Below are 15,766 nucleotides of genomic sequence, written 5' to 3'. Positions count from 1 at the left end.
GCTTCAAGCAATAAGGTTCAATCCATTCTGGCTTATTAGAGACCTAGTAAAAATGCTTATTTTTGAGAAACTCAGCAATCAAACCCTGGCAGTGGTCTATTTTCACTGTACCTTACAAAGGTCTTGAACGGTCAGCAGAAGACTCCTATTGCCACAATCAATAGGAGTTTTGCTTTTTGTTTTTCTCAGAAAAGACAAGAATAACAAAGTATAGTAGGATAAGTGCTAGAAAATATGAGCCTGGAATGATAAGCATGGTGTACATGCTGGCATGTGATCAGCAAGTCATTAGTGGACAGCCCATTAAACACCACGGTATGCCTTGATTCAAAGACAGATAGGTGCATAGTACAGGAGGGACATCTACTGGAAAAAGACATTTTCAAACAAGTAGAACAAAGTCAATTATCTTCACCAACATTATTATCTTATTTTCCAGAAACCTATGTAAATGCAAATCTGTTTAACACAATGGGAGCAAAACCACAGAGTATGTCTTTGCAAATAATGCATAATTTTTGAAAGAATCTTACATCCCCTTGATGAATGGAGTGGTTTATAATTTTGTGTTTGGGAAAGCTCTATGCTTTAAATGACAAGCCTCTGTCATGCTTCCCAACTGCATCTTATAAAAAATGCTTAAAACTTGTTATAGCCCGGTAAATAAACACAATATATTTAGTACCATAAAGCAACTAAACTGAACTCAAGGACATAGGTTAACTATACTAACTGACATCACTGCCACTAAATTGAGACAAACATGTTTCATATAAGGCCAATCTATAAACAGGAACAATCTAATTCCATGTGAGGAGGGAAATACCAACCGCCTTTTAATCTTGAGATTGAAATTATTGTATAGAGTAGTTGGAGTACAATTATTCATTTTTGTGCGTGTGTGGAGGGGGGTCAGGGGTGAATTGGGGTTATTATTTTGTAAGCCTTTCATACTTGACAATACTCACAATGTTCATGAGGGTGAGCAAGTAGTTCTGTACATGCTCCTTTCCATGAAAGCGCACCACAGAGTCGTCGACGCCAAGAAGCACCTCAATGTTGTAGTCATCGTCTCCGGCGTGTCTGCGTCTCCTGGATGTGTGGTTCACTTGTTTGGCAATGTTGTCTAGTGCCTTTGGAACACTGATTTCTGGCTCTGTGAAAAAAATTAATAAATATGATGAGTCACAAAGGTTAAATCTTGGTAATTACAAGTTGCTTCAGGAGACAACTTTCTCTGATTCACCCAGATAAATAAACCTCTCTTTGGAATATAAGTAAGTGCATGGTATCGAAGAATGACAAAAACCAGCCTTGTGAGTGCTTCATATAATTCACCAGTCTATAGGGCACTGTCCATCATGAGCATGGGCACTAAGGTAAACATCTCGAGTGGCTCGTGGTTTGGGTTTTAACTCTACAGAGTGGGAATTGTGAGGCACATTCCTCCACTCGTGCATCCCATCATTATATACGCATTCTTGCTCTGCTTGCCTCCCAAAAGAGTAAACATCATTTCTGAGGTTCCACTTCAAAGAAGCACAGGACTTCCCCCTGCACTCAAGACTCACAGCCTGTGTGTGTGCTTTGTGCATGTGTCCCTGCTCAAGCAACCTGGCCCGCTCTGGTTCAGCAACTTGTTCCTTTGGGGGTTTCTCGGCAGGCGCAACAGAGAAGTAAAGATAGTGCACAGAGGGAAACGATGCCCAGCCAGCCGACACTGGCTTCTAGAAATTAATACTGATGGCAGATGGCATGGGCAGAGTGCCCGGCGATAGAAATGTACCATGCACGTGCTGAAAGTAGCTGGATTTCACTGGTGCATCAAAATGACACACTCCCACACACGCGCTAGTAATGTTTGGTCTTAAAATATGTGCTTACTCATAATTTTATTGATGGATGGAGCTTAAATCCAAGCTAATTGCTTCCACTGTACCATTTGGGACGCAATTTTTATGAATATACAGTATATCATTTTTGATGTCAAAAGAAGAACAAGCTAAACGTTAAAAAGTTAAACAATGTGAGACTGGATTTAATTTTGTTCATGCTGTTTTATTTACCATTGGAAAATGGGGGTTGATTGGCTTCCCGCACATAAAACCCCAGATTAACAAGCCTCTCTTTGAAGGCCAAAGCTTGGTGTTTTTCCTGCCTACTACAATCAGCAATTAACATTGAACAGCATGCTAACAAAAAGTAAAGGAGGAGGTAAAAGATGCAGTATGAGGCAGTTTACATGGCGTCTTTTTAAGACATGGCACTGGGAAATGAAGGCAAAAGCAGCGGTTTACAGCACCATTTGCTGCTGGAGCACTTTATAAGCATGCAGATGCACCACTGTTAATGTAACAAGCTGAGTTGGCAAACTGTAATCTCCATAGGTTGGAGTGAAACCATAGGGGGTTTTGCTGGAGGCATTCATTTAGTGCTTTAGTTACATGAATTAGGTGCATTATAAAGCTTTTTCTTTTTTCAGGCTTTGTACTCTTAGGCCCACATGCTGATCTCCAAAACTCATTGGCAAACCTCCACAATAATCCTGTTAAGATAAACACACCAACTCAATGAAGATTATTTCATCCACTGAGTCTCATCTACTGACATTCAATAGAAACTTATCTCTGACACTTATCTCTGGCATTTAAACACTGTCCTTCAAGATCTGCCTTTTCACATCAGAGGTACACACCAAAGGGACACACCAAAATAACAGTAGCATTTTCACACCAACCCCACAGTTTCCACTCAGACCTTTAAATCTCTTGGGATCAGTATTACACTGAGCTTTCGCGTTCTCTGATATTTTCTTCATGCCAGAGTCAATGCTTGACCCATGATGCTATGGTCACTAAAGTTGTTCAATGGCCCTTTATGCATAATTCAGAAAGTGTTTTGGTGCTTTCTGACTGCTGATGACAAGAGTTGTCACTTTTCTAAATGGAGGAAGCTATGCATGTTTGTCCACAAGTACAATGTTACAGGGACATGGTTGTTTGCTTCAAGTTGTTACCCAAAATGGATGTTAATATTTTCTTTGAAGAAATTTACTTTAATATTTTCATTGTGAGATTAATCAAATTAACCTCTACCTTTATCCATTTTTACCAATGGTGCTAATAATCTGTGTCAGGGATCCTCCTGCAGGACAATGATATAAATTAGGCATCCACATTTACACAAAACTGCTTCAGTTACCATAGAATCAATCTTTAGACATGACCATCCCAGACCTCTGATCTACACCCCACTGAAAACCAGTGGCATGAAGCAAAGAGAAGAAACTACAAGAACCGGCCTAACACCGTGGAAGAATTCTATATTGCAGAGTGATCTCAGATTACAAGCTCTGCGTTATCAAATCTCATCAAAACATTATAGGAGAAGACTCTGTATTGCTATGCTGGCAAAGTGAGGTTGGGCAAATGCATTACGTTAATTATCCACAAAGAACTTTCTCATAACCCTTTTACCCATATTTAACAACCAGATCAATTCTGGAGCAGACAATGTAGCACATAAAATGTGCACATATGATAATTATGTGAAAGAGTAAAAAAAAAAAAAAAACATACAACACAAAAATACTGACGTAAATACCAATCCTGCCACAGATTGACATGTAGATGGATCCTATCAGAACTGGCACTGTGAAGTGCACTGGCAGTTGGGGACACCTGTCACACTCATTTCATAAAGTTTCTCATAGGCTCTGACAGGAAACCTGATGTCCTTTTTTTTGAAAGTGATGGGACAACTGAATCTCCACAAAACTAGACAACATCATTTTGTGGAGTCGAGAGATGAGAAAGGTAAACCCACCCTCATGCAGTGTTGCTTATGCTTTATCAAGTGGAGTCATTAGATTTAGCTGTCTGAGGCCAACCTGGCAGCGAGATCCAAAACCAAAAGTACAAGCAGATCCATAATAATTAACGTAGGGTACAATAAAAAGACACTGGGTTTTCAGTGGAAAGCTTAGAAAACTGATTTTCACATGCTGCTCAAAAAAGCATGAGCAAGTGAGCTCTATAGCATCTAGAGGATGATCGGCTGTTTATTTCTGGACAGCAACATAAATGAAAAAATGGCAGGTTGTGACATTGTTTTCTTCTTTTGAGCCCTGAGGTATTGCAGGGATCACACGGTTGACAAGACCCCATAACTAGCCAAATATATCTGCTCCCACAGAATGCGTGCACACACACACACACACACACACACACACACACACACACACACACACACACACACACAAAGGCTTGGTATTTTCTAGACCTTCCACTTCTCAAAACAAAAACAGATGTGGCCCTATTGATGGAAATGCAGCAAGGTCTTAATATTGAGCTTTGTCTAAAGCAAACCAGGTGTTCTACAAAAAAAAACTCCTCACTAAAAAAGCAAACAAAATCCTTACTACAAATTCCTGAAAAAAAAAAACACTTTAGGATATTTGGCATTAAGAGAAATCTGGTTCCAATATCCAGGGAGGATGTGAAATTTCTTATGCTTCAACATAGAGATCTGCATCAAAAGGAAATGTGGAGGAAATCCTGGTGCCTTGGAAAAAAACAAACGTCCTGACAGACACTGGCAGGTATTATATCAAACCATACTAATGACTAATCTAAACCACGTACAAATGGCCTGACATTATCTTCAGCTTCAGACTTCACTGAGAGCCTTCCAAAGTTCAGATTAAATCAGTGAAAAAAATCACAAGATTAACCAAATTACCAATCACCAAAATTTAGTTAATGTTCACATCAAACATTAGAATTCGGGAAAAACTATAATCTCAGTGACTTTGACTATGGCATGGCTGTTGGTGTCAGGCAGGTTGGTTTGAGCATTTCAGAAACTGCTGATCCCCTCAGATTTTCATACACAACAGTCCCTAGTGTTCATACAGAGTGGTGCAAAAAATACATCCAGGGAGAGACAGTTTTGGGGATGGAAATGCTTTGTGGATGAGACAGGTCAGCAAAGAATGGCCAGTCTGGCTCATGCTGACATAAAGGCTATAGTAATGCAGATAACCACTCTTTACTACCGTGGTGAGTAAAAAAGCATCGTGTGTAATATATCAAATTTTGAGGCAGATTGGGAAGACCGCACTGGGTTCCAATTCTGTCAGCCAAGGACAGGAATCTGAGTATTAAAAAAAGGCACAGGCTCACAGAAACGTGACAGTTAAAGATGAAAAAAAATGTCACCTGAGCCACTGTAGCCCATCTGACATTAACAACCATGCCACAAGTCACTGAGATAGCTTTTTTTCCCATTCTGATGATTGATGTGAACATTAACTGAGGCTCTTGACTTGTATCTGCATGAATTATTTTGTTTGGCACTGCTGCTACGATTATCTGATTGGATAATTGCATGAATGAGCAGGTGTACATGTGCTCCTAATAAAGTGTACAGTGACCGTATAAGGAACAAAATATCTTGCCTTTATGGATAATAAATCAGAAATAATGCAATCCTCCAGTTTTACTAATGATCAATCTGAGGACTATAATATGCAGTGACAATGCCATTGTCCTCAGGACTATGAATTTTAGGAATGCCTCTTTTTATCACCAGTGTATCTAAAACTGACAGCCCATGCACTGACAGTGAAGAAGAAGAATATTGTGGTATGGTAATAAAGCACTTCCTGCTTCACTGCCAGATGGCATGGCTGTGAGGTGATTCAATGGAACAAATGCTCAAATGCTCATAGCTCAACTGGCCTGCTCTGATACACTGAAGTGATGACACATGCTCAAGGTTGTCTCTATTTTTCAGGCCAGAGCTATAGAGATTATAGCTATATTCCATGGAAAGTATTTATCAGGCAGTTATTACACCTAATTTTTGTAGGAAAGTATGGCAAGCACAGTGACTGTGTAATTCATGATTGATGATTCGCACACAATTAATTTAAGTGCATAAGTGCAATCTCTAGCTAGATGAATGCCAATACATCACACATTGGACAAAATGTTCCCTTGTTGATGCTTTATGTTTACGTATAAAGCAGAAAACTGAAGGCGTTCATATTTGGAATCACGCTCTGTTATTCTGACAGTGAGCATATGCTTGGCTAAAGCTGGCGTGACTAGTGGTTCCAATTCAAGCTTGAGATTTCGTGCATCATCCTCATGGTCTTCCTCTAAGGCACCACAAGCAGGCCCTTCCAATGGATTTTGTATCATCAAAAATCACCGGCTGTTTATCAAACTTACAATGCAGGATGTGCCTTCATGAACTGTACAAAGTGTACACCACATACACACTCACTCATTGGTCTCACTGGACATCAATAATGTATGTGATCACAAATGACGCTTTGAAAGGATAGAAGGGAGGGCTTTTATTTCCCCAACTTGGGGATCAGCATTAGGTCATGGCACATGAAAACCAGACCCCTGGGCCATCGCTATCTTCACAGACTCTTTAATCCACATAGCTAAGGTTGTGGGGGATAAAAAAAAAAGGAAAAACATAGGCTTTTTCTATGATGTTAAGTAACACATTGGTTTATGGCTGCCTTTTAAGATGCTGCAATATGTGCACCCAAGATGCCGGTCATTTTGTGGTTGCATAACTATAAAATAGTACCAGCAATTTATGAGAGCAAAATATCTCAAGGTCCACTTGCAGTAAGGCTACAATCCAACACGTCACATTTAATAAGTAAGAAGGACATGGAACATTTTCTCTACAATGAGTACTAAGCAAATCCGCCAAAGATTCCTGCGTGACCTTTGGGAAAGCTTTCGATTTTCACGTCGTCGTTAATTATTTTTAATTTATTTATTAAACACAAAAAGAATGGCTCTTATTTACCAGAAGCATTAAATGCACTTGACAGCAATCTGTCCTTCTTTGTTTAGAAGGATCTCTGAGAAAGCTTCAATAAACACAGCAGCACAAGTTGATGAAGGTTTTATGACGCTCATACAACTCTGCTGTTTTCTTAACTCTTGCCTTTTTTTTTGTAACTGAGCCATAATGGGGCTTCAACAAAAGCTGACGGTCATATCTTTCTTCCTCTTTCTGGCTCACATGCATTAATGTGATTCATGTGTCAGAGGCTGGCTCCAATATGATAATGAGGGATAGTAAAGACTTAAGGTGATGCCATTATTCACAATCAAGTCCCTTGCCATCACAATGGTTCACTTCCTAATTGTATGACATTACTTGGTCATTCCCTAAAGTCCCTAAAAGCCTGATTGTTCTGAGTTGTTCACTTGTCACTAAGTGGATTCCAGGGCTGTAGCATTCCACAGGATGTTCCTGACCCTTAACCTCTGTTTTACTTCTATTGTGGCTTTCTATGGTGAATTAAAATTAACTTTGCCGTTTAGCCAACAATTAACAAGATCTAGACAACAGAAGATGCAGTTGATTGTTAGCCGCATTCATCCTTTAATACGTTTAACTATTTGTCTTACACACATTTCTTAACAAACAATGCTAAAAAAAGCAAAACGTAATAAACATGCAATGGGCCTCATTTATCAATATTTTAATAATGGTAAGTTTGTAAATGTTTTCGTAGGACAAAAAATTCCTGCCGGATTCACAAACGTTTTGCTAACACTAATTTTCTTCCAATTTCCAAGCTCACAGAGAGATGAAAATGGCAAAATGATGGCTAAAAGAGTGCTTCATAAGTGTGTTATATCTTCAGCCGTTTCAGCGTGTCGGCTGCTAGAGATGGACACGGGTACCCAAGTAGATTAAAGAGACATCAATGATCGATTATTAAACAGATGATTGTGCAGTTCTTTTACAACAGCTTTTTACAAGTGTTTATGGCTGGTTATTTAAAGTAACTATTTTCAACTTCGAAAAAAACGTGACTGTTATGGCAACTCTGTGGCACAACACTGATCAAGCCACCCGCTTTTGCTTTTACATATTTCTGTCAGCCATGCAACCAGCGGTGCAGGAATACTACTATAATTATGGTAACTGGGGGGAAAAACAGAGAGACGTGCTTTCTCTGGAATAATGTATTGATTTTGACCAGCAGGTATTTACATTATGAAAATATCATGCTTGTATTTTTATTATGCTGTTTATTGGTACTTATTTGTAACAAACAACATTATAACAGCCTGTAATATTGAACAAGCGAGACACTGAAACAACAAAACACATTGCAGAAGCAAAAGACGTGTGTTACATACAGTATATGAACATAGACGACGAGGTAGTTCTCCATATAAAGTTCTGCATATAAAATTTCAATAACTCGCATAAATTATACGATCTGATGCCAATTAGTCGAGGGTAGACTCACATTAGTGAGTCTCATTTTGCTATCCTTCTTATACTATCCTTATACCAAAGTTACACAAATGCAAGCATTCTCTTTGGATACAAACAATTTTCTGGATTTTCATGATTAGCACATCTATTGTGTGAATGCGCCAGTGAATAATTTATGAATAAATATGCGCATATTCAGTTTGATAAATCAGACCCAATGCTGCTACACTATCTATAAACACCACCTTTCATTCACCGTTAGCCCTGACAGAAATTTTTGAACGAACCCTCCGAGCGGTAATGCACTGCACCCTGATGCTATGGATTACAGATTAAGAGCTGGAGTGCCACATTTATGACTATTTTACAATCTGCTATGCATTCAGCTGTTTTAAAAGTGAAGCCAGAGAAATGAAGGTGTAATGTGTACATAGATAAGGAGCTTAATATCAGCCACTGTCGTGGCAGTCAGGATTAAGTCCTCTTTGTCCACAGTTCTCTCTCTACCTACCATTTCTAAAGATGTTCACCTGCCCGTAAAAAAAAGGATTGCTAGTTTATGAGACTGTTTTGATTTTCTCTACTTGTCATCAGTTTGAATATTTCTCATTCTTCATTCTTGGCAGCTCAACAAATTCCTCCCAGCTCGGCAGCCCTAGCTCAGCCTAACACAGCTGTGTGACAAATATAAAACACTTTTTTTCCTCCAACGACCAAATCCGGATCTTCCCTTCCGAGGGCATTTTGTGGCTATGAACAAATCTGCTCAACCACTACAGCTGTATGCTTCCCTGGATGTAGCAGACAAGAATTCTCAAGGGTTTCTTGAAATATCTGCACTATTCGCCAAGCTTAAGTACAGGGTGAAAATGCGTTGTTTTCACATACAGATCACAAACTCACATAAGAAGCACTAAATATATGGAAGGACTCAGCAACTTTCCTCTCCAGATGGACATTTCCGTGCATGAATATTCACCTTTAGTCATTTGGTAGACACTTTGTATCCCAACCGACATACAGTCGAAATGATGGGAGGGGGATCAGGGCCCAGTGGTTATCTAAAGGTCCTGGGATCTGAGCTCACATATTTTGCAATCACTAGCTTGCCACCTTAATCACTGACCCTCCACTGCTCTTAGAAATACATCAAAGGTCATAATACATCAGGCCATTCACTCACTACACATGCAGCCGATAAATTACTGGGTCTCATACGCTGTCGACTGTTTACAAACATGAATGAAAAGGGCTTCTGTTAATGATGCAGGAAGCTAAGTGGACTGACACATTCATATTAATGCATATCCTGTTTAATGAAAGTCTGCATAGAAATCATTTATTTTAACATCCTCTCAAATGTTATACTTAACCCTTTACTTCATAAGAGATATGCTATGCAAAAAAAGCACTCCATCATTTCACTAATGATGAACGTCAGTTTTCATTAGGCAAATACGTAGGGAATTGGCTACCTAGTGCTTACGGCATTCCTTCCTTTGTTAATATGCTATGGGGGTGTGTTTCTTTAAAGAACCCAAGGTCAAGAAACGGCCCTGACTTAACCTCCATGGAAGGCATTCAAATAACGCACATCTAAGAGTCTCTTTTCACTAGTCTGCTGACTTACTGTACTCAGCCAACACGCTACCAGGGGCTGAGGCCAAGTCAGTGTTGCAACACACTCAATGGTCACATTCTCTACCACTGTTGAAAGGCTTGAGTTGTTCAAGAGAGGTCCTGTTGAAGGTTTTGTAGAATGTACAGTACGCAGTGTAATGAATCACATTGCCACCAATAGAGAGGCCTCCCTGACCATGAGTTATTGATCACAAATAACCCTAAGTACTAGGAGTACACAAAAATGCAGCTTGTCAAGTTACCAGAAAGGTGTCTTTGGCAAAGCCGCAAAAGCAGTCTGTCCTGAAGACATTCCCATGGTGGAAAACTTTTAATTGTGAACTGATTCATAGTGGATCGGACTTGAAATGGATTGTATCAGTGCTGAACTGATCATTACTTGTTTAACTGAACGATGAAGTTTCACACCCCTGCTTAAAACACTTAATTGAGAACTGCTTATCTGAATGTAACGACTGGGCAAAAATTGTGTCTGCTTTTTTACTGAATCCAAATAAAAAAAGGATGAACTGCTCTGGGCTGGTGGTCCCTAAAGTACAGCCTAGGATACACAATGGTTTGATGGTGGTGGGAGTACACAAGGTTAGCAAGGCAGTGAGAAAGAACGCTGTTCTTAAGACTGTAAAAAAGGACCAGAATTTCCAAGCAACCAGAACTGACTGGGTAATCATTTCTTATTCCTCAATGCTTGCAACAATGACACAATGACACGCCACCACTTTGCTATAGCAACCCCAACCACCAAACAAGAGTTTGTCCATAGTGAATGTAAAGTGGTGTAGAGTGTCAGCCCTGAGCTTTCCATATGTTTAGTAAAATCATACACTTTTTCACAGAAAGTTTTTGAATAGGAAATACTCTGATTAAGATGCTGTCTAGTTTATTGCTATAAACTACAGAGTGCTGGCCTGTATACACACAACTCAATTATTTTAAATAAATACGATTTATTTAAAGCATTCGATACTTATTTCACTCACTGTAAGAGGTTACAGTGAAGTGCAGAATTTCCTCACTCCTCAAGTCCAGCTGCCACATCCAACATAAGTGCCCACCTGCACTCAAAATATAATGCTTTTTAGGTGAGCAAGGTGGTAAATTAAAGGCAATTTAGGAGCCCGGCTGTTTGCAGAAGCATTGTTTGTATGACTGAATGAAGCACAAAGTCCCCGTAAAACAGACTGCTTGGCGATGGGCCAGCATTGATAAGATCCGGAAAGTCAGCATCCCAGGTGTATTGCACATCTTGATTGAACATGATTGTCACAACATGAGGTGAAATCATTGTTAGACATCACCAGTTCTGTTGTAAAAAGCTAACAAACCTAATTCAAGAATAAAGCTTGAAATGTATGCTGCAAAATAAGACATGGCAAGATGAACCTCCATTATCCTTTACCTAACATTGCTTTGAGAAAAAGAAAAAGAGAAAGCATGCATCTGACATTGTGGGCACGCACCAGGGGGTTCGTAGTCAACTGAGATGTCTGAAGGTGTTTGCAGCAGAGCGGATCTTCTATACACCACATGCACTCGTCCATTTTCCTCATGCTGCTGCGTGCCATGCTCCAGAGGCTCAATGAAGTATTCATCAGAGTCGGCACGGATCATGCCAGCCTTTAGGGAACAAAAGCAAAAACATGGCATTCAGCTTTACTACAGGGATGAGCTACATGCAGTGGTTTGGGCAGATAACTTGCACTCCTGAGGATCAGCTTCTGGAAAACAATGTGAATTTTAACTGGTTTTTAACCTTGTGTGTTTTTTACTCCAGCAATATGCACTAACCCTGTATTCCTAGAAAATGAGGTGCAAGTAAAACCCTTTGCAAGTAAAGCACTGTTTTATGTTATTAGCCATAATATGCTCTGTAGGATTTATAGAATAGTACTACAGTATTGCATCTTAGTAACTGAAACAATTTTACTTGTCATTAATACTCAGGACTATTTTACCTTCACTTTTTTGTGAAGGTGAGCTACTTCTTACAAGCAGTGTAGGTATATATTTTTTTCTTCTCTCTCTCTTCCTTTCCAGCTTTTCTCACTTTTCCGTCATATGGTGAGACTTTCAACAGTCAGGCACTCCAAATCTTGTGCCAGTATTTCATATTGAAACTAATGATGTTTTTTTAAATGTATTCTGCATTTTATCACAAACCTTACAGATAATGCATTCATCCTGTCTCCAGTATCTCTTTTTGCAGAGGTAATAAAATGATTACAGATTCTATTTTTGTTTATTCCTTTCCACATGCTTGCATCATAATTTACTGTGCATTGATCAAGCTGAATACTGATATTGAAAGGACAGTTTGGTCATGTAACGTACTATAATTTATACATAGTCTGTCTGCAAATGTTCCTCTCAGGTGTGTTTCAAGCTCGGAGAGTGGGTATGTATGTGTCAATGTGTGCGTACTTGACGGTTTGTGTGTGTAAGAATGTGTGTGCATGCATTGACCTCCTTGTACTTTTAAATCAGCTCTTTTAGTTGGTGCCTCAAGCCCCAGAACCGGCCTCATGTACTCATGTACACAGTCCAGCCTCTCAGAGCTGTGCTCTGGAATGTGCTAGAAGAATATCTCTCTCTCGCTCTCTCTCTCTCAGATTCCAACCTTCTCCTCATCAGAGGCTTGGCCTTCTTAGTGCTCTCATGTGTGCTCTTCAGAATCAGGGGTGCAAACGTTTGGGCACCTCAGGTGAAATGACATATAGATCTTGCACTGAAAAGAAGTAAACACAATTTCTACGACAAACTATTTTAAAATTCAATTTTTTTTGTTGCAAATCTTACGGCATCTTAATGCACTTTATAGTTGATGGACTTAAAAATAGTAACTGTGGCACGTGCAAACGTTTGGACACCGTAATAGTTGTGAATTCTTAGAACTAAATTACCTTGTTAGACTTTATAATTAACTCATGACATAATTGACTCATTGGGATTTGTTAGGCAGGTCAAGAACAATAACGCAACAATCATGGGCTCCGATAAGCAGCTGTCTGGGGACCTGAAGATGAATCTAATTCATGCCTACAATGCAGAGGAAGGCTATAAAAAGATATCAAAGCATTTCCAGCTTACAATATCCACTGTCTGAAATATCAGGTAAGAAATTACAGGTAAGGGGAGCTGTGGAAGTCAAGGCAAGTCCTGGCAAAGCAAGACCAAGAAAATGTTTAGTTTGAGCCGTCATGCTGAGCAGAAAGACAAAGCAAACACCTAAATGATAGGTAGGTCCTGCAGGAAGGTTTAGCTGACCACTGGATTGGCGGTACATCATTTTACTCTGCAGTGTTGCTTGCAAAAACATGATCTGCATCTAAGAGTCATCAGAAGGAAAATTTACCTGTGACTTCAGAACAAAACTGAAATCTGATGTATGCAAAACAGTATCTAGATAAGAAATGGGCATTTGGGGAAACTAGTGCTGTGGCCTGAGAGATTAAATACAGAACTCTTGGAGTGGATCTATTAAGCTTTAGGAATGTGTGACAGTGGCACAGGAAACATTCCACGGGTTCATGGAAAAATGGATTGCAGAAAATATCAGCAAATGCTGGAAATATATGTGCCACAATCAGTCAAGAAACTAAATCTGAAAAGGCTGACTTCTACAGCATGACAATGATCCAAAATATCTCAAAATCCATGATGAACTACAACAAGAATCACAAAGCTGAGTCTTTTGAAATGACCATCTATGAAATCGGCTGAGATCTGACAAAGGGGGTGGTAAGGAATCATTTTATATTTATAATTTGCATTTTGAGTCTTTTATTGCTAGGTGATCAGGGTTGTCAGTATGTGGTGAGTGAGGATGGCCTGTTAACACTTGTGATTGTGTTGTGATAGGTAGGGAGAGATAAAGGCAAAGAAAGATTGTGTACAAAGTATAAGAAAAAGAGAGATGTAAAACCACAATCTTACACCCTTCTAATTTGCCTAATGAAAATATTGTATGTTGCATGCTCGGATTGTAAAACGTGACAACGACTCAAAATGAAATATTTGCACACTTCAAATGCCTTCAATAACATGCCAAGCATGACAAAATTTTAGCCTTGATATTCAAAAACTTTCTCTGAGCTTTAGCTGTTTCAATATATCTCAAATCCTGAAGTATGAGGTGAGCTAAACAAAAAGGCAACAGGTTTGTGGCCATCTCTGACATATATACAGTACTATTTACAAGACATTTTCAACTAAAGTAAGGTCATAAACAAAGGACCCCAAGCAAAAGCTTCTATTTGTAAGGATGCATAGCATGCAGGTAAATCCAAATAAAAATACTGAAGGATGTATGTAACAATAAAGTCCCACATGGAACTGTTTACTCTCACAATATTTACTGTATTGCAGAAGAAATCTATGAATTCTTGCATCCACAACAGTATTTGGAGAGAAATACATGTACACAGCAGTAATAAACTATCCCATATCCCCAACCTTAACCCCTACACTGCAAAAAATGCCATTTGACAAGTAAAATATATTTAATATGCGAAAATGTATCTTCAATATTTCTTATTATGAGATAATTACAAATCAAAGATAAGATTATTATCATGTTCTTAGATGCCGTTACTCATTTCAAGCTTGAAATTAAATTCCACTTATATTTGCAAAGTGTGCTTCTTTCTAAACATCTGCTAATACAAAACAACTTCAAGTTAGAAATTAGTAAGAATAAATAAATACAATTAATGTCTAGAAATAGGTTTAATAATAATACATTTGACTCTATTTAAAATAAGTTCACTTGCTAAGATGTCATTTTTTGCCATGCCAAAATCAAAAATCAAGCCATGCCAAATTTTTCAACAGATATTTGTATGGAAAGATTGTTAGCAAACCAGATATTCCTCTAGCTCCATATAAAATGTCAGGATTTAGAACTACTCACTGGCATTTATTATAATTCTAGGCTCATACTGTATACCACCAAGGTTGTAGTTAAGACTGTGTAGTCAGAATGTGTATCTACACTGTTCTGTGCTTTGGTTATGTATTATTAATATTATGAGAACAAGGGCAAATCACTTTGGGATTGTTCAAACTATGATGCTGATCTCTGAGTAGTGCTTACTTTTTTCTTTCATTTATAATTAACTGTGTAAATCAAGTCATTTGTTTTCAACAATGGCAGTCTATTCAGGAGTCAAAACCAAACCAATTAGGTAAAATCGAAGAAAGCCATTTTCGCTACTGCTGTAATAATACCTTGCTGTGAAAGTCTGCAGCTACTGTTTGGATGGGTTTTGAAAAGCAAATACTATAATTAATGTCTGGCTCATTTTTAAAACCTTACAGACATCAGACTGTGAATCAGAGGTGAAGGTACTTAGATGCATATGCATTAGCAGACAAATGTTTGGACACAATAGATTGAATTATATCCAGGTGCATCTCAAAAAAATAGAATATCATTGAAATGAAAAAAAATAGAATAGAATATCATTTTTTTTCCGTACTTTAATTCAAAAAGTTGAACTTTCATATATTCTAGATTCATTACACATAAAGTGAAATATTTCAAGCCTTTTTTTGTTGTTGTTTTAATCTTGATGATTACGGCTTACAGCTCATGGAAATCAAAAATCCAGTATCTCATAACATTAGAATAAAGAATTTATAGTACAGAAATCGACCTTCTGAAAAGTGTGTTAATAGCTAAGTCCTGCTGGAAAAGGGAAATCAGCATCTCCATAAAGCTTGTTAGCAGATGGAGGTATGAAGTGCTCTAAAATCTCCTGGTAGATGCTGCATCGACTCTCTCATGTTAATTTGAATTCAAATGCTATTTACATAATATAACTGTTTATTAATTAATGTTGAGAGAGGCACT

The 15,766-nt window shown here is 38.5% G+C and overlaps 1 protein-coding gene across 1 annotated transcript in view; it reads right to left on the bottom strand.

Moving 5' to 3' along the window:
- adamts3 (ADAM metallopeptidase with thrombospondin type 1 motif, 3) overlaps positions 1 to 15,766 on the bottom strand; it is a 75,669-nt gene that overhangs the window by 45,162 nt on the left and 14,741 nt on the right. The window contains exons 4-5 of the mRNA XM_017452378.3: positions 11,376 to 11,532; positions 969 to 1,156 (exon numbers count right to left, since the gene is read on the bottom strand). Of these exons, the coding sequence (XP_017307867.2) occupies positions 969 to 1,156; positions 11,376 to 11,532 (345 nt within the window). The remainder of the gene's footprint in view (positions 1 to 968; positions 1,157 to 11,375; positions 11,533 to 15,766) is intronic.

The sequence above is a fragment of the Ictalurus punctatus genome, chromosome 22 (genome assembly GCF_001660625.3).
Source record: "Ictalurus punctatus breed USDA103 chromosome 22, Coco_2.0, whole genome shotgun sequence".
Classification (NCBI taxonomy): Eukaryota; Metazoa; Chordata; class Actinopteri; order Siluriformes; family Ictaluridae; genus Ictalurus; species Ictalurus punctatus.
Note: the sequence above shows the minus strand (reverse complement) of the source record. Positions and strands in the feature narration are given on the sequence as shown.